The 22,870-nt window shown below is 40.6% G+C and overlaps 1 protein-coding gene across 4 annotated transcripts in view; it reads right to left on the bottom strand.

Moving 5' to 3' along the window:
* Positions 1–22,870, bottom strand: part of tmem94 (transmembrane protein 94) — a 129,054-nt gene that overhangs the window by 67,676 nt on the left and 38,508 nt on the right. For 2 of the 4 annotated variants that reach the window (XM_008104454.3, XM_062973952.1), the window contains exons 3-4: positions 1,878–1,997; positions 942–1,069 (exon numbers count right to left, since the gene is read on the bottom strand). In XM_008104454.3, the coding sequence (XP_008102661.2) occupies positions 942–1,069; positions 1,878–1,997 (248 nt within the window). Of the gene's footprint in view, positions 1–941; positions 1,070–1,877; positions 1,998–18,836; positions 19,384–22,870 lie in introns of those variants that run through there. The other 2 variants (XM_008104453.3, XM_008104452.3) reach the window with 2 other exon arrangements.

The raw sequence follows: 22,870 nt of genomic DNA, 5'->3' as shown, positions 1-22,870 counted from the left end.
CAGAAAAAGTAGTTCATTACACATTAATGCTATGTAGTAATTACTGTATTTACGAATTTAGCACCAAAATATCACGATATATTGAAAACATTGACTACAAAAATGCGTTGGATAATCCAAAACGTTGGATAAGTGAGACTCTACTGTATATTTAAAACTGTACCAATTAAAAACAATACAAAACTATTAGTAAAAGTAAACAATTCTTAAAGTTAAAATATTAAACATTACAAATACAAGTTGAGAATCCCCTCATCTGAAATGCTTGAGACCAGAAATGTTTTGGATTTCAGATTTTGGAATACCATATTTGCATATATGCATATGATGAGATATTCTGGAGATGGTATTAAAATCTACATACACTTATATTTTATGTATATCTTTTACACACAGCCTGAAGGCAATTTTATGCCAAACAGCTTTAGTAATTTTGCATACTGAACCATCAAAAAGCAATCGTGTCACTATTTTAGCCACCTATGTGGAAAAGTTCCGATTTTTGGGAATTCCAGATAACCGATGTCCAACTTGTATTACAGTTCATTAAGAAATTACAGTATATACTAACCTCAAACACAGGATCTGGATTATGAGACACCACATTTTTAATCTGGTTTTAAGAAAGGGTAGTCCCTTGTATCCTGTGAGTTTTATGATGGATTTATTTCACTCCAGTATATCCATTTGGTTTTCTCATTGTCTGACTGTAGATATCATGTCAATATGTTATTCCCTCAGTAGAAACTGGACACCAAGATAATGTTAGATGATTAGGTTGGGTTCTACAGCTGAATTTGTACTGATTGGGGGTTTTTTTAAGTCCAATGATTAAAAATACTGTCACGTTTTTGATTGAATATAAGCTCTCTGCAAGATTCTTTATGAATGAAAGATCAAGAAAACAGCAACATTCCAATAAATAAAAACAAATAGCTGACCTTCCTTGTGGCTGGCTCCCATGACAGCATAATAGTAGCAATACTGCCAACAGCATTAAAGATGCTCCCGGCCAATGGAAACAAGAGCAACGGTTGCCATGGTGCAAGAAACTGGTCTTCCACACTTCCTACCAAGGGGAAGAGCAAAGGAAAGGGGCTGCATCAACAAAAAGGAATCTGGACTTTGTCTATGCTGACTGTATAGGGATGCTGAAAGAAGCCAGTCCTCTTTGGGAATGAACTTGGCAAATAAACAATTATTTCTTCATACTTTCCTTCAGCATTTATGTACACAGCACAGAGACTTTTATCCCATTGTCAAACAAGCAGTTTCACTAAAAAGCAAAGGCTTCAGCATCCTACCTACAAATCTGTGAGCTGGCTCCTCCATACAGGAAAAGCTGTTAAGAGGCTTTGTGGCCCCATAACAACATCTGACATTGGCTGCTCCAACTCTGTGGACCCAGAAGGTTGGTAACAAAGACAGCTCACCTATATCCCAGGCAGAGTGAATAAGTAGGGGAAATTAGTTCTCTTAAGTAAGAGCAAGTTCAGTGATCTTCAGTTCCTCTGACCATTAACTCCAGGAGGACAAGAGCCACTGTTGCTTTAATTATTTAAAGCTACATGTGCCATCCTCCAGCTTGAATAATGAAAAAGTCTTAGTTTCTCCAGTGATGTACAATGTGTACCTTGGTTGGGAATGTAATCCAGGAATGAGAACTGTGTGGCCTATCAGAGGTTGTTGGGAGTGAACCTCCCAGCATTCCTCACCACTAGCTATGCTGGCTCAGGTGGTGGGAGGTTGAAATCTAAGAACATCTGGAAAACCACCTGGTTGTAATCCTTTTCCAGACAAGTACACAATCCATTATTAAAATCATCTCAGCTACTGAAAAATAAAAGTGCATAGGCACCCATAACTCTAATGCTTACCTTCCATGAAACTACCTTCTTCCGATCCTTCTGATGCCCCTCCAACAGTGTTGAGAGTTGGTCTCGGAGGACAGTCAGTGCCTTTGTTGTGGTCAGACCCAAATTTGCAGTCATCTCATCCTGAAGACCAAAAAAACAAATATAATAATTTTCTTCAACTTTTCCTATCCATTTCTTAGGAATCCCCCATAATCACTATAGGCACTGAGAACTGACTTGATTAATGGAAAACATTATCTCAATCTAGTATTGAGGAAAACGTCACATTTTGCAACAAACAAAGCAAGATTGAATCCTGAACTTAGTGATTGTTTTCACGTGTGTGTGTGTACACCTTCACATCGCCCATCAATTTATGGCAACCTTATGAATTTCATAGGGTTTTCTTAGCAAATACTCATGGATGATTTTGCCAGTTCAATTGAAATATAATTTAAAATACCTGGTATTAGTTAGCAGTCTCCCATCTAAGTACTAACGTACCTTCCAAGATCAGCACTGATCAGGTACTTTTAGGTTATTTAGACAAGCTTTCCGCTCTATTCAAGATAATAGCAGAAGTGGAAAATATATAGACATTAATCCTATTTTTAGTCCAAACCAGAGTAGCCATACTATATCAATGCAAATTACCAAATTGTTGACCTCATAAACTGTCACTGATTCAATGGATCTAATCTAATTGGGACTGATTAGGCCATGGATTTCTTCCTGTATTTGCCTTCTCCTCAGACTCCCACATCTTTCAAGTACTTTGATGACATAACAAGGAATCATTTAATCTCAACTCAGTGCCAATGGCACTGTCTGCCAGCACTAACCAAGAAACTTTCTTCCTAATTGTCTCCTGCTAGTTGGTAAAAATGCAAGATAATTATCAAGCAAGTCCAACCATCCCTTGTCAAACATTACACAGAAGAAACCCATTACTCTACCTTGGATCATTATAGGCTCAAATAAAAAAGAGGAAGGAAAAGGAAGTAGAAAAGTTAATGTGACAGTACCTTTAAAACTAACTGGTTTTTTATGTTCATGTGATTTTGGGGTATAAACCCACATCTTCTCATATGTAAAGAATTATTATATGGAGAGCAACAAAAAGAGACTACCTACATATAAAATTCCTGATTAGATATGGGAATCATACAAGGAACTTTCTTGATGGCTTCTCCCTGATTTTGGAGCTTCAAACAAGCTAGGGAAAAGCAGGTCGGCTTCTCAACATTTTGGCAGCATAGAATAATAGGATAATAAAATCGAAAGAGATCATATAAGCATCCATTCCAACCCTCTGCCATGCAAAAAAACATAATCGAAGCACTCTCAACAGATGGCTTCCACCACACTCTGGGGCAGAGAGTTCCACTGTTCAATGGCTAATGTTTAGGTACAATCTCTTTTCTTATAATTTTAAGCCATTGCTCTGAGTCTTAGTATCCAGGACTGCAGAAAACCAGCCTGCTCCCTTTTTTCTTATGACATCCTTTCACATATTTACACATGGCTATCATGTCTCCTCTCAACCTTCTCTTCTACAGGCTAAACATACCCAGCTCTTTAAGACGCTCCTCATAGGGCATGGTCTCCAGAGCTTTGATAATTTTCGTCGCCTTCCTCTGGACACATTCCAGCTTGTCAATGTCTCTTTTGAACTGTGGTGCCCAGAATTGGACACAGTATTCAGATGAGGCCTGACCAAAGCAGAATAAAGGTTACTTCCCTTGATCTAGATACTACAGTGTTCCCTCACTTATTGCGGGGGTTACATTCCAGGACCACCCGTAATAAGTGAAATTCCACAAAGTAGGGGCACTATATTAATTTCAATATTTACGCATTATATTAGTAATTAGGTGGCCTTTCTCCCTTTTGCAAGCCTTCTTCCTGCACTTCTTCCTCTCCGGCGCCTACCAGTTTCCCTTTTGTGCATGCCCCTCCCTCTCATCGGCATCTAGAGTGGTCCGGCTGGACACCGACGAGAGTGAGGGTGCATGTGCAAAAGGGAAACTGGCACCTTCTACACATGCGCACCTCTCAGAAAAAAACCGTGAAGCAGTGAGGGAGCAAAAAATGAACCACAAAGTAGGGAGGGAACACTGTATACTCCTTTTGATGCTGCCCAAAATCCCATTTGATTTTTTAGCTGCTATACCACACTGTTGGCTCATGTTCAACTTATTGTCCACTAAGAATCCAAGATCATTTTCAGATGTACTATAGCATTTTGTTTTTTCTTCCTATGTGTAGGATTCTACATTTCTCCTTACTGAAATTAATCTTATAAATTTTGGCCCAGCTCCACAATCTGTTATGGTCATTTTGAATTATGATCCTGTCTTTTGGAGTATTAGCTATCCCTCCCAATTTGGTGTAATCTGCAAACTTGATAAGCACACCCTCTAAACCAGATTCATGAGCACTTTCCTGCTCCTCTTCCCTTCTGAAGAAGAGGAATCCTTGATAATATACAAGATATCCCTCTTTGGTCATTTCCCCCATTTCCATTTCTTGAACATGTCCCTTCTAAATCTTAGCTCAATTGAAATCTTAGCTCAGCAGGTAAACACCTTTCTAGTTAGACATGTTTTTAGCAACCGAACAATTAATACGGAGGAGGGCTGTTATTATTGAGTTCTGTATTTTTCTTAATGACATATTCTTTCTTTTTACACTGCATCTTTAATTTAATAGTGTATTTAATCTGGTTTTATATTCAATCATATATGTATTCAGTATTAAGTATAAATTTCCCTGCATCCCAAATTGATGGAGGGGATGAACATAAAGTAAATACATTATCAGGATTTTTGTGGAGCACTATGGTCTAGTTAGCCTACTTTGTACAGTCATCCACACTTGTCACAAGAACACAGATTAGTGTCATTATGTCTGTGTCTTGAAGTTGCCTGTTCTTTTAGGCAGGAAATACTCAGATGGGGGTTGCCATTGCCTTCTACTGAAACATAAGTTAAAACAGTGCTACACAAATTGGAGATCTGTGGATCAGTGCCCATTTGTGAGTCACCGGCAGCTGGTCTATGACACTTAACCAGACAACAAACAGGGACACAATGGACAGAACTATGGCAGTAAATCCTGGCATATTGGTGGGGTACAATCTCACCAGCCCACCACATTAATACATACTACCCTACAGCCTCTAGTATTCCCTGGTGGCTTCTCTTTCAAGTATTAAAGAGCCTGACTCTGCTTAGCTTCCAAGATCAGATGGGATCTGGTGCTTTCAGAACACTGTATCTAGGCTCCAAGTCATTATGCCCAACAAGAAAGCATGGCTACAACAGAGGAATTCTCGGGATGCCTGTTGTATTGGAGTTTCTTCCTTAGGGTAGCGCATTAAGAAGCAAAGAGACCTCATACCTGGCAGGAAAAAGGTTTATACCTGTTCTCCAATCCTGCTTTCCCCAACACAGCAGGCTAGAATTATAGGCCATGGCTACTCTTACTCTCTTATTAATCTTCTAGGTGTCATAAGCTACGAAGCCCTGATTTTAACAGCAAAGCACACAAAAACAACTTCCTGTTGCTCTGGTATATTTCTGAGCAGGTTCAAAAGAAGACTCCCCAATAGGTTAATTAGTAAGAAGGAGGACACCATTTAGATGTTCCACTGCAGGGACCAAAATATCTTGGCAGCAGCTCCCTGCAAATAAAGGACTAAACCCTATCCTTAGAATTCATAGAAGGCACAAGGGGGCATGCTGTGGACACTGAAAGGCAGTGATAAAATATGGATGAGTTGTGGACTGCTGGCAACTACAACAACTTCTAGGAAGATGTTGCTAATGCTCTTGCCCCAGGGAATACAGATCTGCCTCTGCAAGGCATGATCACAATTGAACAAGGAAGTTAAACAGCACAAAATCAGCATGAGTCTACACTTCTTAAGAAGGGCTTTGACCACCACACCAATCTGAGCTCATCACTTCCAAAGTCTCCCCCTCAATCTCTTTTAAGCATTTGAAGATGTAAATCACTCTGCAATGATATAAATGTCTATAAGAAGCAAATGTTCATGAAGCACAGAGAAGCCTGCCTCTCTTGCTGAGCTAAGAATAAAACGTGACATAATTCTCCTTCTGCTTGGCTGATTGTATGCATTTAGAAGCACAAGGTTCTTTAGTTTCTGTTGGATGAGGACCAGGGGACAACAAATCAGGGAAGAACATGCATGTCCTTCCCACCACGATCACCTCTATCAGGTGATACAACAGGATGATACAAACAGCACTCATGGCAATACCTGTTGTGAATGAGTCTTCTGAGGCTGTGAGTGATAATGGAGAGATCAGGAGAGGAAGGAAGAACCCTCGTGAGGAGGGCTCGCTGGAAGATTTACACAGGAAGAGAATCAGAGAGATTGATGGGGAGTCTTCCGAGGAGGATTCATATGGGGACTTGGGAGGGGATATTGAGCTGGAAATGGATGCTGAGGAACTGGTGGTGACAGAGGAAGTTGGCATAGATTGGGCACGGGCTCCGGAGGATCTTGGGGAGGAATCTGGGTCCATGGATGCTGTAGATGCTGGAGAGGCTTGGGTATCTTCAGAAGCAGATCCCACATGGTCTGCCTGGAGGAATTAGGGTAGTTTCACAGGTGTGGACAGAGTTGGGTGTGGGCAGGATTATGTTGATTCTGATGAGGAGTTTGGGACGCCTGATCCTAGGGCGTTGGCTGTTTGGAGCTCAGATTCTGATGAGGAAGTTGGGACACCTGACCCTAGGGCGTTGGAAGTTTGGACGCCCAAGGAAACCTAAATAAATTGGGGATTTTTGGCCACTGTTCTTTGCGCGTGGCAAGGTGTTGCTGTGCGCCATTGGGTTTCCTGTACGTGATTCTGAAGACTGGCTTGGGACTTTGCAACAGATGTAAATTTGCTCCGGGTTATTCTTCAACGGAGGGCTGGAATTGTGTGGGTTTTCCTGGACTGCACTGTTACTACTATTTTGCATTAGCTGCTGTTCGCCTTCGTTGTCTTGGCTTTTTGAGCCATCCCTTGACGTGGACCTTCTTGTGATGACTTCACCCTTTGGACCTTGGACTGAATCTCAACTTGGCTTATCTCTTCGCTCCCTAATTTGGCTTGGCATCATTCTCATTTCCGTGGCTGTCTACCGTTGCTGACTCCTGGCTTCGTTCCCGACCCTGACGCTGTTCCCTTATGCCAACTTCGGACTGGCTTGACTTCGCTACAACGCTACGCTCCTTTGACTCCTGGCCTGGCTTCTGTCTCTGCAGCAGCTTGCCGCTAACTCCTCAACGTTTTCCAGTTTTGTTTGTGCCGCTTTCGGGGAAGAGCTTTTAACCCGGTTTGGGTTTTTGCCTCAGTTTGGAATCGCTGCTGTACTCCTGGGTTTTGGCGAAGGTTTTGGGGCTTTGCGGTGATTTACCTTTGTTTGTTTTGCCATTTTTAGCCCGTTTTGTGTCTTTGGGCTGAGTTTAAGTACTTTATGTTAAATCCGGATTATATCTCTGGTTAATCCGGATTATAAGCCAGTTCATGTTTTTGGCATTTTTTCTGTTTTGACTGCTTAATAACACTGAAGATTAAGTGTTTTAAGCCTCTGACAATTTACTGAGCTATTTTTGAGTTTTTACTTAAATAAACTATATTTTGCTCTCAGTTGGCGTCTGACCTTTGACAATACCAACCCTACAAGTCTTGTAGGTTCTCTGGTGGCAGGCACCACTGCAATAACAAACAAAATTAATCTGACAATATGTGTGTGTGAGAGAAAGAAAGGCAGTGTGTATGAGTATGCAAAGTGACAGATCAGAGTAACTCAGTTCTTGCAGCAAGTTGCTTTTTGGTTACAAGAGACAAGTGTTAGATTTCAATAATGTATTGTGTAGGAAAGATATCACTCGTTACTGTTAAATGAGTACTATACCATATTCTAGTTACCTGAAACTTTAAAGTGCATTTTAGATGTGCTTTGTGAGTATTTCATGTCGTTCTAGCTTTAACAACATCCATGAAATTTGAGGAGCAAGGGAACAACATATTGCCATAGACAATTTGGAGGTCGGGGGGGGGGGGGGGGGAATATGAAAGAAAAGTGGCACAAAAGTAACTGCACAGGTTGTGAGACCCCGTGCTTTATGCAATCTTTTCCAACCTGGTATATTGCAGACATATTGGACTACAAATCACACTAGCCAGGAATTTAATTGGGTGATCTGTACTCATTTAGAAAGTGTCAAGTTTGGGAGGGCAACTTCAGCTATCAAAAGACCACTTTTTAAGGAACCATCAACAAAATGTAGGCTATAATTATTGTTATACTTCACTATCTCTGTCAGTTCTATAGTTTTGAAAATGAGACAAATACAACAATTTAGCAATATTTAAGATAGAATGTTAAATCCATCACAAACCTCCACTGGAATAGAATAGTTTCAGTAAAGCTAATTTTAGTAATAATTAATAACTTTAATAGTACAGTAGAGTCTCACTTATCCAAGCTAAACGGGCTGGCAGAAGCTTGGATAAGCGAATATCTTGGATAATAAGGAGGGATTAAGGAAAAGCCTATTAAACAGCAAATTAGGTTATGATTTTACAAATTAAGCACCAAAACATCATGTAATACAACAAATTTGACAGAAAAAGTAGTTCAATACGCAGTAATGTTATGTTGTAATTACTATATTTACAAATTTAGCACCAAAATATCACAATATATTGAAAACATTGACTACAAAAATGGCTTGGATTATCCAGAGGCTTGGATAAGTGAGGCTTGGATAAGTAAGACTCTACTGTATCAGTAAAGTTTCAATAAACAGTTCATTCTAGTTACAGGTGGTGGATTATTTTTATTTTAACATATAATTTAGATCTTGTTGCTAATATACATTGAGTTTCCTAAATCACTAAAAGGCTGCATTAAGGGGTGCTACAGTGTGTTTTACACATGTAATAGTTAGAGTATTGAACCAAGACTTGGAAAGTCCCGGTTCTAGCCCCTAATCAGCTATTAAACACACAGGCTGACATTGGTTGGTACCCGATCTATCTCACAGAGTTGTTGTGAACATAAGAGGATAGATAGCCTATACTCCAACTAGAGCTCTTTTGGGGGGAAGGGGGGGGGAATAGGAATGTACTGACGAAATAAACATATAAAGATGTGGATACTGCATATATCAGCAAAGGAGAATCACACAATTTCTAAGCAAATGGAAAGACTACTGTGATTTGCTGGATATGTTCACATTATGTGGATCCACTAGAATATGCAAAATGGTACTCGGTGGGTAGAACGATCGGAAGCAATTCTCCCTTTTCTAACTGTCACAAGTTCCTTGAATTTCATATTCTCTGATGGGATTAATAGTTCTAGTTTAGAGCCTGCGCAGGACATCCACTGGTAAAGGGCACCATCAGGACTCTTTGACACCTAGAATCATAGAATCATAGAATCATAGAATCACAGAATAGTAGAGTTGGAAGAGACTTCATGGGACATCCAGTCCAACCCCCTGCCAAGAAGTAGGAAATCGCATTCAAAGCACCCCCGACAGATGGCCATCCAGCCTCTGCTTAAAAGCCTCCAAAGAAGGAGCCTCCACCACAGTCTGGGGCAGAGAGTTCCACAGCCGAACAACTCTCACAGTGAGAAAATTCTTCCTGATGTTCAGGTGGAATCTCCTTTCCTGTAGTTTGAAGCCATTGTTCCGCGTCCTAGTCTGTAGGGCAGCAGAAAGCAAGCTTGCTCCCTCCTCCCTATGATTTCCCTTCACATATTTATACATGGCTATCATGTCTCCTCTCAGCCTTCTCTTTTGCAGACTAAACATGCCCAGCTCTTTAAGCCGCTCCTCATAGGACTTGTTCTCCAGGCCTTTGATCATTTTAGTCGCCCTCTGGACGCTTTCCAGCTTGTCAACATCTCCCTTCAATTGTGGTGCCCAGAATTGGACACAGTATTCCAGGTGTGGTCTGACCAAGGCAGAATAGAGGGTTAGCATGACTTCCCTGGATCTAGATGCTATACCCCTATTTATGCAGGCCAGAATCCCGTTGGCTTTTTTAGCAGCCGCAGTTATTGGAAACAAACTCTTTAGTGGCTGGACTTGGTCAAGATGGATAAATGAACTTGTTTTTTTTTTTAAAGAAGGGACATTTGGGAAGGAGGTGAATGATGAGAAACCTTTTATTGACTTTTTTATTGACAAAGTAGAAATTGATTTATCCATTTTAAGTTTTGAAGACTGATTTGAAAAGTGTTTTTGCTTGAGAAAAGAGTCAACACTTAAGAAACCTGGAGGGTCATAACTATACAGGCAGTCCCTGAGTTACAAACTTCCAACTTACAAACAACTCATAATTAAGAATGGAGGTGAAGCAACTGGAAGTGAGAGAAATATATGCCTAGGAAGGGAAATTCACTCCTGAAAGGTGTCTCCACTGAAGCTTTATCACCATTCCTTGTTTCCATAACAAGCCATTTATTTTTAAAAATCCAATTATCACAGAGACAGAAAGTGAAGTGAAATCTCCTGAAGAGGGGCATAGGCAGCAAAACAAACACCAAAAGGTATTAACTATTCCCTATGTAATCCAAAGCTAATATATATATGGAGTTACATCTAAGTTGCATAGAAGTGTAACTCCAGCCATATGTGTGTGTGTGTGTATGGCTGGAGTAACGCTTATATGCAACAGATGTAACAGCATATATATCTTAGCTTTGGATAGCATAGGGAATGCCCCTGTGATAATTGGATTTTGAAAACAATTGGCTTGTGTGTGTGTGTTTAGCTGGAGTTACACTTATATACAATTTAGATGTAACGCTGTATATATGTTATGCTTCTATTACATACTCCTTATCCTAATTCGATATTCCTTTTTGAGCAAGATACAAACTTGAATTCCATTTGAACACTGAATTTGAGACTCATATTTTGCATCAATTTTACTTCATGGTCCTTTGAACATTCTGAGTGTGTGCTTCCATATAATCTCTGTCTTGTGAGACAAAAAGCAGAAACAACTAAGTATCCTTTCTCAATTTGTACATACTGAAGATCATCATATATATTTAAAGTGCATGCCACAAGAATACTTGGCAAAATTGAAAGATGTTAGAAAAGAGGATGACTGCAGTGCAGGTTGATTTATTCAACCAAAAAGGCACAGCTATTCTGGGTTTGCAAGACTAGTTGAGGACCTGAGATGAATTCATATTGTTCCCATAAGTCAAAGTCAACTTGAAGGCAAATTACAATAGCAAGCTACAATAAATGTCCAATCTCTAAGGTGACACATAACTCTTTTGTTACACAACCCTTTAATAGTCTTGCTTGGTAGCTAATTCCCTGGAGCCTGGATATAACAGCAACTCTTCTGCTACATAAAATTGCAAGGCAGCAGGGATTATGATGGAAAAGCAAAGTGTCGAGACAGCTCAGGATTGGTTCCAACATGAATTCAATAAGTTAGGAAGGAGAGTGCTGAGTAGGATAATGTAATTGTATTCTCAGCACTCGCGAATGCTGCATAGGCTGTGCTTATTTTCCAACAGTGCTTACTTCACACTGTCAACATTGACCTGCTCCACTCTGATATTTCTAAGGTGAAAGGACTCCCAATCTTTAGGAACACAATGCTAAAAACATGCATGACTGCAGTGGAGCATCAAGTCATGTACACAAACTATGAGGCAAGTGACACAAACCCAACCTAGCAGTCAGGGTGACAGTAGAGGGTACACCCTAATTCAAATTGTTTCTGTATGCCATATTTCAATTTTTCAACCCCTGCTACCACAAAACAAGCAACAGTTACTGTGGCCCAAAAGGTAGTATCTCAAGGTAGCTCCAAATTCCAAAGTATTATCAAGTAAGGTTATTGTGACTGGTACTGCCAAAGAGAAAAGAATGACTGGATAACTGCTTGTAAGTGCGTGGCCCTCTAGATATTGCAATTCCCTTGCTAGGAGCTGGGAGTTGAATTCCAACAACATTTGTAGGCCATATGATTTTGGAGGACTACAATTCCCACCCTTGTGATATACCAAGAAGGATATATGGAATTATGGTATGTTGCCTTTCCTACCATATCTATAGCATGTCCAAGTTATATACATGTACTCATGTATTAGCAATACAGGGACAAACAAAAACTAGAGAAAAGAAGGGTCTCAGTAATAAGATGACCAAAACATCATAAATAACAATGATGATCACTGAGTGAAGGAGGAAAGAAAATGTGATAATATAATCAAATGGTTTGCAAACCTATCCTTTCACAATTTCTGCCAATTTCTGCCAACAACTAAGCATATTGTAACCATGTACATACAAATATCGATGTTGTGTACAGTCTACCTGTCTTATAAGTAGGTTATTTCACTTTTGTCACTCACTGTTCAAAAATATGTAAGCTTTCCATACCAATGAATGTTCCTCATCTTTTTAAAACTGTAAACTCAATGCTGTTATATTTATTCTTAGTAACAACTTGTTCAGCAACATAAATCCAAACAAAAACCAGATTCAACACATGCAAATAAAAGGAAGAAGGAACATGAAGTAAATACAGATGGAAACCTTAAGGTAGGATCATGAATAAGGGAGACCAACCATATTTAAACTGAACTGAGAATGTGTGGCCTTGTAGCTGCCACTAGACCCCTGATTCGTAAGTTCCAGATAGCAAAGCCAGTGATAAAGCATTGTGAGAGATGTAGCCCAGCAACATCTAGAAAGCCACAGATTTATCATTTACCATATTAAATTAGTATTCAGGCCTATAGGAACAAAAGGGTCCATTCCCTACAAACATTTTAAGAATGGCAGCCAAAACTGACAAGGTAAGTAGGTATGTGGATGTAAGGACACAAATCCTTCATATATAGAATAACAGAGTTGGAGAAGATCACAGAGACAAGATAATATATTGTGTTAGACCATGTTTAGATAGATGACCAGAAAATCATTCAAAAGCTGGTTCTAATGTTTAAAAAATAAAATGACTTAATGGAACTGATTGGCAGTAGACTCGTAATATACAAAAGATTGCTTCTCCACACTTCATTAATTCATGAAAACTGCTGTCACAAGATGTGGAGACAGCTTCTGTCTTAGATGGCTATCAAGAAGGATTAGTCACATTTATAGGACAGGTGTTGCCATCAGCCCATAGTATTCCCTTGCCTCTTGTTCATAAATCCCACACCTCACTCTCACAACAGGAAAAAACTGTGTCAGCTTTAAGAATAATCACGGTCCCCTTTTAACTGTGATTTGAAATTCCTATTTATAAGCAAAAACCTCATTAGGACAGATTATGTTCTACATAAGGGCTGATGCAATCCTTAAACTGAGTATGCAAGGGGAGTATGCAAAAGACAACAAGCCAGAAAAAGATACACCATGCAGTCCTGCTACAAATAGTGATCTATAACAAAAGTGAGGAGATAGGAAACACTGCCATTACAAAAGTGATTTTATCTCAAGAAAGCACTGTCCTTTGTGCCTGTCTACAATTTCCTCTTCAACATAATGGTGCAGACACTCCATATACCATAGAATCGGGGCATAAGGCAGATACCATTTAGGACTGTGCCATGCTAGGTAGTGTACATTTTTGTTACATGTCCAGCCAATATCATGACTTGAAATATGGTAATTTTGGAAGGTCTGAGGTAGATGGACAACATGGAAAAGGCCGGTGCAGTGATCCCTCATCTCTTCCATTCTCTGCAGGCCTCAATCAAAAGCACAACTACTCACTTTGTCTCTCTTCTTTCCTGTCTCATCTTCTAGTAGACACTTGAGGCTCAGACTATATCCTCAACTTTGCAGAGCCAGAGAAATAGGTCACTGTTAAGAAATCTTCCTCATTTACTCCAACAGGCTCTATTTTACGAAGTTTCTGTGTAGGACTCAGAATTTCAAGGTAGAAGCCAACTAACAATGAGAGACTGCTTGAAATATTGGTGAGGGGTGGGAGATATCTTCTACCTCACCTGTGCCTTCTGCATGACAGGAGGCAAAAAAAAACTGAGCAAGAAGAAAGTCCAATGCCCATTCCAGCAAAAGAAAAGAGATCAAGGAATAGTTGTAATTCAGCCTATGATAGTTTCTGATGTCACTGTGGTTGGCCTTGCTGGGCCTGAGATTTTAAGTCCTAAAATGAGTATTGTGTTTCTCCTGTAGTTTTTGAAGGCCACATTCCTGAATGGGGCCCAGAGTAGCCTTTCCTTAGGGAAGCAAGTTCTGAAGATGAACTGCCAGATGAAGAGGCTAATGAGCCAGGAGATAGGAGGCAGAACTTCTATAAACTTTGGGTGAATTCTCAAGTGCATCAAAGGTCATTGCGTTTGTTAGCTAAGAGACACTTATCTATTTGTAAAAGTAAATGAAATGAGTTCATGACAGTCTATGAGACAGGAAAGGCTTTATGTGAGACAGGGAAAAGAATTTAGATCAGTCTGGGCAACCTTGGAGTTTAAAGAACATCTTGCATTAATCCTTTGCCAAGATAATTTCTAGTTTCATGTTTTCAGTTAGCCAAGTTAAAGGATTATTCTGGAGTTCTATGTATTGGATTGTATGCTGCCTTGTTTATCTGGATATTTTGCATTCTTGGATTTTGCATTCTACCTTTATATTTTGGAGTTAATGGATTATTTCACATCTTTGGAATAAACTGTTTTTACCATTTTATTGATTTGCCTTTTATATATTCTTCAATAAACTACTTTATTGAACTGGTGAGGTGGTTAAGTACAGAGGGGTTCCTGCTCTGGGATACAACAGGAATCCTGAGGAGGGCAGTACAAAAGCCTGGAAGGGGGGGGGGGGGGCAGAGGAAGCCTTGGATGAGATGTCTATATGTATGTTTGGTGCTAAAGAAAGGTTTTACAGATACACTGGACCACTAAAAGACCAATAAATAGGTCCTAGAGCAAAATCAAGCCTGAATTCTCCCTAAAAGCAAAGATTACTAAACCGAGACTGTTTTACATTGACCTTACCATGTAAAGACAAGATAAGGAAGAAAACAGTAGGAAAAGAGGAAGACTGCATTCTAAATGGATATATTCAATTAAAGCCATGGCTGCTCTGAGTCTATAAGACCCGAGTCTGGCTGTTGGTGACTTGGAAGTCTTCCATTCATCGGGGTGCCATAATCAAAGTCAACTTGATAGCAGTTAACAATAATAACACATGTCTTTGAGAAGTTTCCTTGAGAAGTTGGCTTCCCCTACAGTTGAGGGGAGCCAACTTTCCTGGGAAAATCTCCTATAGGATTCCCACAACACAGGTGGTGGTGGGGAGCCAGGGAAAACCAGCTCCATTTGGGGATATAGTTGCAAGGAGGCATATTCATGAATATGCCTGCCCAAAGAAGGCATGGAGGGAGGAGAATTATGCTGCTGGTATGCCCCCTGAGACAGTTGTGTTTATGTGCATAAGAAAATATATATGACTGCATAAGAAAGTATGCCTACATGAAGTACAATTGTTAGGGTCACTGGGGTGAAAACTAGGAACAGCTTATATACCGTTTATGGTGAGCATTGCAGAAGGTGCTGCTTTAAACTGAATGCATGACAAGCAAAATGTTCTAAAATCCCTCTCATATACAACTATTAAAGATAAAAGAGCTGTCTCCTGTTTTCAGTCTGGCAACACTAACTTTGACTAAGGTGATCATGCCTACCTGTTGGATTGCATCAATAGTGGGCGGAAAAGAGAGAAGTTACACTTCAATAACCAACTCTGCCCATCAATCATTGATTGCCCATGCCTCTGCTCCATTAACCAGAATAGGCACTACCAATGATTATATCCCTGCCATTCACAAGAAGAAAGCACTATTTCCTTGCCACTGACCTTGTGCTCTGTAAATCCATAACACAAGTTGGGTCTCTCTGAGATGCAAAAGATATATGAAAAGGTGTTACTTTGACAATTAATTTTCTCATATATTAGCAGTTACATAACAAAACAATTAAATTTGTCCCACCTGTCTCTCAGGGATATTATTACATCAGACAGAAGAAATATGAGGCCATCTGTATTTGCTGGGGAGGATGGATTCAAATAGCAAAGCAAAAGAACCATTTGTTTTCAAAGGAACCACTGACAAAACTTTAGGCACCAGATCAGAGTGACAAAGAGAAGAAAGGATTGCTGTTCCTATTGGAAAAAGAGGTCACCATTCTTAGGCAGCAGTATCTAATCTCCAGGCTCCTTATTAGTTCTTCCCTCTCCTGGGATGGGAATATCAAAATTCACACCCATTGCCAATTTTACTGGTGTTTTTCTTCATCCACGGTATTTGTTAGCCTTACCTGAACCTATTACCCTCCCCAATGTGTTGGAATACAGAAGCCATCATATCCAGCAGCATCAGCTGCTAAAGGTGGAAGCAATGGGCCTGGACATCCCTTAGGCCTGGAAGAAGCAGGTTGGGGAAGGCTGAGCAATAGAGAAGAGTTTGGGACTGCATAGTCCTCCCCACAAACATGAGCCAGTATCACCAGTGGAAAGGGACAGCAAGGGCCTTCCATTGTGTAAAAGAGGGATTGCATGGTGGATTCAGAGTGGGAGACAAACAAGGCAGAGAGAGAGAGAGAGACAGAGAGAGACAGAGAGAGACAGAGAGAGACAGAGAGAGAGAGAGAGAGCAAAAGGCACACACATTTTACATTATGAGTGATATCCAAAATGTATTGTGATATCCAACCACAATAAAATGTGTATGCAAAAGGCACACACATTTTACATCATGAGTGATATCTAACCCCTTATCCTTTTCTCCTGACCTCATTACTGCTGCTCCTCTAACCCTTCTTCATGTTATGCAATAAGCAGGTCAGGAAAGAATTAGCACAGAATGGAATTTCTTATTACAGCATGTTATATGCAAAAGAAATAGAAATCAAAGCCTCATTCCTTCCCTAGCTCAAAAGAGTAGTAGCAGAACAATCAAACTCCACTGAGAAGGAAAAAAAGCATTATTGTTTTACAGAGACACTGAGGCTCAACCCATAGGTTTTTTTGGTACATTGTAACTTGTGGGTGGCACTTAGAAACAGGAGTTTCTTGAGAAAGAGGTAAATATGAGAAGCCATGAGAAAGTGAACACTGTTCACTTAAATTTGTATGTGTGAGTTATGTGTACAGTACTCCATTCCACTGTCAACACTGTACACACACAAACATCTGCTTTATGAGCTACTGGGGTCTGTCCTTATGAGATCTGGGATGAGTTGCAGATGCATGTAGGACTGCCCAAATTTCCAACAGGTAGCTCGTTTTTTGTTTTTTTGCTTTTAAAAAATGTTGTTTTTCACGCATTAGAGACAAGGCTACAAAGCACACTAAGCCCCATTACATACCCCTTTGTATTTCTTATGCAAACAGGGCAGAATACTATTATTAAACAACCTCAACAAGTTTTCTTTGGCAGTCCCAGCTTAGGTGAAATCTGGACACAAAAGGGTCAAATGGAAGTTGTAGCAGACCTTGATATTCCAGCTCAGTACACAGACCAAGTTAATACAAATTGCCTTGCATTCTTGATTGATTCTGAAGCGTTCCATTCTAGTTCTGGAGACCAAATTAAGCTTGTAACACAGGCTAACGACCATGTCTTCTAATATGAATTTGATCTGTTGCACACAGACCCAAAAGGGTATATATCACTACTCAGATAGGGGAACTCAAGGCAACATACATGTGGACTCTAACGCTTCTTACTGATATGGACTTTATCACTCTCTGTCCAGTTTCAGAGAAGGAAGAGGTAATGGAAAAACAGATTCCCTACATCATTTTGCCAAGTAATTACGTCCTGCTCAGAAGCCAAGTCAGTACACAAGGACTGACAGCCTTCTCCACCATGAACAATGAACAACTCAGAATTACAGAACTGCAGCACTTAGCAAGGCAAACTAGATCCAAAGCATCTTCTAAACATTTGACCAGATGATCATCAATGTTCCTGACTCCTGGTAGGAACAAATCCAGTTTTCCAGATGATGTTTTAGAGCTGCACAAATGTAGAAGCTGGGTGCCAGTCCAAAAGACTTTGGAACTAATAAGGCAAGCCACAACCTCAGATTGCTCAATGACTCCCTCTTTGTCATTTTAAAGGACTTAGAAAAGAGGTTGCTTTTGCAGGAAACAGCATGCTTTTGCAGCTTCTTTACTCTGTCCCTGTTGCACCTATAGATCACCCAAAGGTTGGAGCTCTGTGTAGCTAATATATGCACCCATGGGGACTGACGTTTTCATATAAGACACAATATGCAATGTGATGTTAAAGCATCTGTCAGTCTACATAATTTCCTAACTGGATATATGGGTGCAATTGGGAATTACACACATACACACAATAATGTGTACATGCACATACACCTGTACTGGTGTCTGTGCAAACATAAGCGCACACACAAACACAATTCCTTCCAGATCTGAATGTAATCCCAGATTTATTAATCTGCAATGATAGATTTTTGTCACATTTGCTCCCCCTGAATCTCTGGCAATCCTCAGATGCAGGAAATGTAACACATACAATTCTTGCTAATGTGTGTCATAGCCTTAATCTTCCCCTCCCAGTATACCAGTAGAAAAGGGCAGTTAGTGATGCAGTGTTTAGGCATGTTGGAGAAACACAGAAATCCAAGCCACGGAACAGAATGAAGGATTCATTATAGCTGAAAGCATGACAGGTCTGACTACTGTACTAGAACAACGGCACCAAACACAAGCAGAATCTCATCACGTATCAGCCATCATTTCTTGTGGTTTCCCTATCATTCACTCCCCTCTGCCCCAATATCCAAACAGAGCCCTAGAAACCCTTTATATATTAACAGGATAGGAAAATGTACAGGAAAGAGAGAGATAGCCATTTTGAAATTAAAGTTGGGGCAGGGGTAGAAGAATACAAAAGGTAAACTTACTTTGCCATTTTTGGCTTGCTGGGGCATCCACCAATCTGTCTGTTTAAAAAGCATCAGGGCTAAGACTGCTGCACCACTGGGAGCCTTGAGCAACAACTTCCAATGCTGCTGCTGATGCTGCTACTCACAGAGAAGCAGAGTGTAATACAGAGTGAGAGAGTGCGCAGAGCGCAACGCTGCAGAGAAAGAGAGAGAGGGAGAGGAACGGCAGTGTGAGGCACCAAGGCACTGATTAATTCAGCCTGTTGCCAGTCAGACTGCTGCATGCTGGAGATGGGGTGAGAAAGAGGTTCATTAGGATCACACCCCACATGGGGGCAGAAGGGCAGCACCTAAGCCAGATGTCCTATGAAAACATCTGCACAGCAGGCAAAAATGCATGCTCAAGCATGGGATGATGCTGACAACAAGCTGCTCAATTTAGAGCACCAAGGTTCTGGAGAGTATAGATGTCCAGGCAGAAAAAAAGCTAGCACTGACTACTCTAATAGAAGCAGGGGAGGCAAACCCAGAAGGAGGGAAAACATCTCATAGCAGATAAAACCCATAAAGAGTTGGAGATCTGTAAATATAAATGATCTCTTAAGAAAGCTAGGATTTTCCTAAAGCTGTTTCAATGATATTATAGTGATACAATTCAAGAGGAAGTGCCCTTCAATTTGCTAGGCAGCACAGGCAATTCTCATTGGTATTTCTTCCTCCTTCCTGCTCCCAGCAGGGTTTCCCAGCAGTAATCAGGATGGAGAACAGCAGCAAGTCCCCTCACAGCATCAAATATTCATGAAATCTCAGAAGGAGACTCCAGGAAAAGGTGCAGAGAAGGTTATTTATAACAATCCTATTAGGTCTGGGGCTTCGCCACTGACCAAGACGTTGGGGCAGAGGTGACAGCAGCAGCAACAGGGGTAGAGGGGTATAGGGTACTAAGGATACTAAGCTAGTAGAGACCAGATAACTGCAGCCAAAAGGAAAAGGGCACTATAGATTAAAGGTTGCAACATAAGAACAAATCACAATTTAAAAAGCCAGTCATATAATCATAGAATCATAGAATAGTAGAGTTGGAAGAGACCTCATGGGCCATCCAGTCCAACCCCCTGCCAAAAAGTAGGAAACCGCATTCAAAGCACCCCCGACAGATGGCCATCCAGCCTCTGCTTAAAAGCCTCCAAAGAAGGAGCCTCCACCACAGTCCGGGGGAGAGTTCCACTGCCGAACAACTCTCACAGTGAGAAAATTCTTCCTGATGTTCAGGTGGAATCTCCTTTCCTGTAGTTTGAAGCCATTGTTCCGCGTCCTAGTCTGCAGGGCAGCAGCAAGCAAGCTTGCTCCCTCCTCCCTATGACTTCCCCTCACATATTTGTACATGGCTATCATGTCTCCTCTTAGCCTTCTCTTCTGCAGGCTAAACAGGCCCAGCTCTTTAAGCCTCTCCTCATAGGACTTGTTCTCCAGGCCTTTGATCATTTTAGTTGCCCTCCTCTGGACACATTCCAGCTTGTCAACATCTACCTTCAACTGCGGTGCCCAGAATTGGACACAGTATTCCAGGTGTGGTCTGACCAAGGCAGAATAGAGGGGGAGCATGACTTCCCTGGATCTAGACACTATACCCCTATTGATGCAGGCCAGAATCCCATTGGCTTTCTTAGCAGCCGCATCACATTGCTGGCTCATGTTTAACTTGTTGTCCACAAGAACTCCAAGATCTTTTTCACATGTACTGCTGTCTAGCCAGGCGTCCCCCATTCTGTATCTTTGCATTCAGAGGAGGTCCAAGGTAATTTTCAAGTATAGGCGAACAGAAATTTTGGCGCCCCCCCCCCCCCCCACACACACACACATACACCAATCACTGAAAAATAAAAGCGTTGATTCTGGTCATGACAACACACAAATTATTATTATTATTATTATTATTATTATTATTATTATTATTATTATTATTAAGATCCAAAGGAGCAGGGTGTGAAAATAGGATCCCAGGCCAGGCTTTTGATGTTAAACTGGATTATATGAGTCCGCGCTGCCACATAATCTGGGATAAACAGAAAATTTGTGATTGGATCCTGGGATATAGGTCCCGTCTGGAAGGGCCCTAAGTGGCATATAAACTTTGGCAAGCTGGGCATACCTTCTGCATGCTACAGCAGGCAAAAATGCAAATCATGGGTCAGTTGAGCAACATGACAAGGAGGCAAAGAGAGGACCCTTGCACACAGCCACATAACCCAGAATATCTGCTTTGAACTGGATTATCTGAATCCACACTGCCAGATAATCCAGCTCAAAGCAGAAAATGTGGGATTTTATTCAGCTATGTGTGGAAGGGGCCAGAGGGAGGACCCTTACAGAGCCCTGCATCCCATAATAACTGCTTTGAACTGGATTATCCAGTTCCAGATAATTCAGCTCAAAGCAGAAAATGTGGGATTTTATTCAGCTATGTGTAGAAGGGGCCAGAGAGAGAACCCTTACAGAGCCCTGTATCCCAGAATATCTGCTTTGAACTAGATTATCTGAGTCTACACAGCCAGATATTCCAGCTCAAAGCAGAAAATGTGAGATTTTATTCAGCTATGTGTGGAAGGGGCCAGAGGGAGGACCCTTACAGAGCCCTGCATCCCAGAATAACTGCTTTGAACTGGATTATCTGAGTCTACACTGCCAGATATTCCAGCTCAAAGCAGAAAATGTGAGATTTTATTCAGCTATGTGTAGAAGGGGCCAGAGAAAGAACCCTTACAGAGCCCTATATCCCAGAATATCTGCTTTGAACTGGATTATCTGAGTCTACACTGCCAGATATTCCAGCTCAAAGCAGAAAATGTGAGATTTTATTTAGCTATGTGTAGAAAGGGCCAGAGGGAGGACCCTTACAGAGCCCTGTATCCCAGAATATCTGCTTTGAACTGGATTATCTGAGTCTACACTGCCAGATATTCCAGCTCAAAGCAGAAAATGTGGGATTTTATTCAGTTATGTGTGGAAGGGGCCAGAGAGAGAACCCTAGATAACCCAATTCAAAGCAGATATTGTGAGATTTTCTGCCTTGATATTCTGGGTTATATGGCTGTGTGGAACAGCCCTGATGGTCCTTTCAAACAGCCATGTAACCCAGAATATCAAGGCAGATAATGCTCATTATCTGCTTTGAACTGGATTATATGGCAGTGTGGACACAGATAACTCAGTTGAAAGCAGATATTGTGGGTTATTCTGCCTTGATATTCGGGGTTATATGGCACACAGCCATATCAAGGCAGATAATCCACATTATCTGCTTTGAACTGGATTATATTGCAGTGTGGAGTCAGATAACCCAGTGCAGAGAGAGTGGGAGAAGAGAGCCATGGAGATAAATAGCAAAGATAATAGGCTTCTTGTTGAAGAAGAATCACTCAATGTGTTGTATCCAGAACAAAATAATAGAGTTGGTAGATCTAGATATGTGTATTAATGAAATAAAAATAAATCTCTTGTTTGCACTTGTGTGTCTTGTACCATTAATCTGTGTTGGGTAATGTTTCACGTATTTTAAATTTGTTTTAATGATTCCTTTGTAGGTTTAATTCTATTTTAATGCTTATTGGTATACAGTATACATTAATAGTAATATCAAAAATAAAATATAGTATCCTAACAATAATGCTAATTAGCACAACTTCTAGTTTTTAACACATTTTCTAAATTGTTGCTATTTTAATGGATATTCTCTGCTTTGGAGCATTTTTAGAGGGGAAAAGGTGACATACAGAATAAATAAATATAAGTAAAAGGTAAAGGTTTTCCCCTGATATTAAATCTAGTTGTGTCCAACTCTGTGGGTTGGTGCTTATCTCCATTTCTAAGATGAAGAGCCAGCATTGTCCATAGACACCTCCAAGGTCATGTGGCCGACATGACTGCATGGATCACCATAACCTTCCTGCCAGAGCAGTATCTATTGATCTACTCACATTTGCATGTATTCAAACGGCTAGGAAACCCGATAGGTTTCCTAAGGAGTCATAAGATCCTAGTATGGGAGAAAG

The sequence above is a fragment of the Anolis carolinensis genome, chromosome 2 (genome assembly GCF_035594765.1).
Source record: "Anolis carolinensis isolate JA03-04 chromosome 2, rAnoCar3.1.pri, whole genome shotgun sequence".
Classification (NCBI taxonomy): Eukaryota; Metazoa; Chordata; class Lepidosauria; order Squamata; family Dactyloidae; genus Anolis; species Anolis carolinensis.
This window is presented reverse-complemented; position numbering and strand designations above follow the sequence as displayed.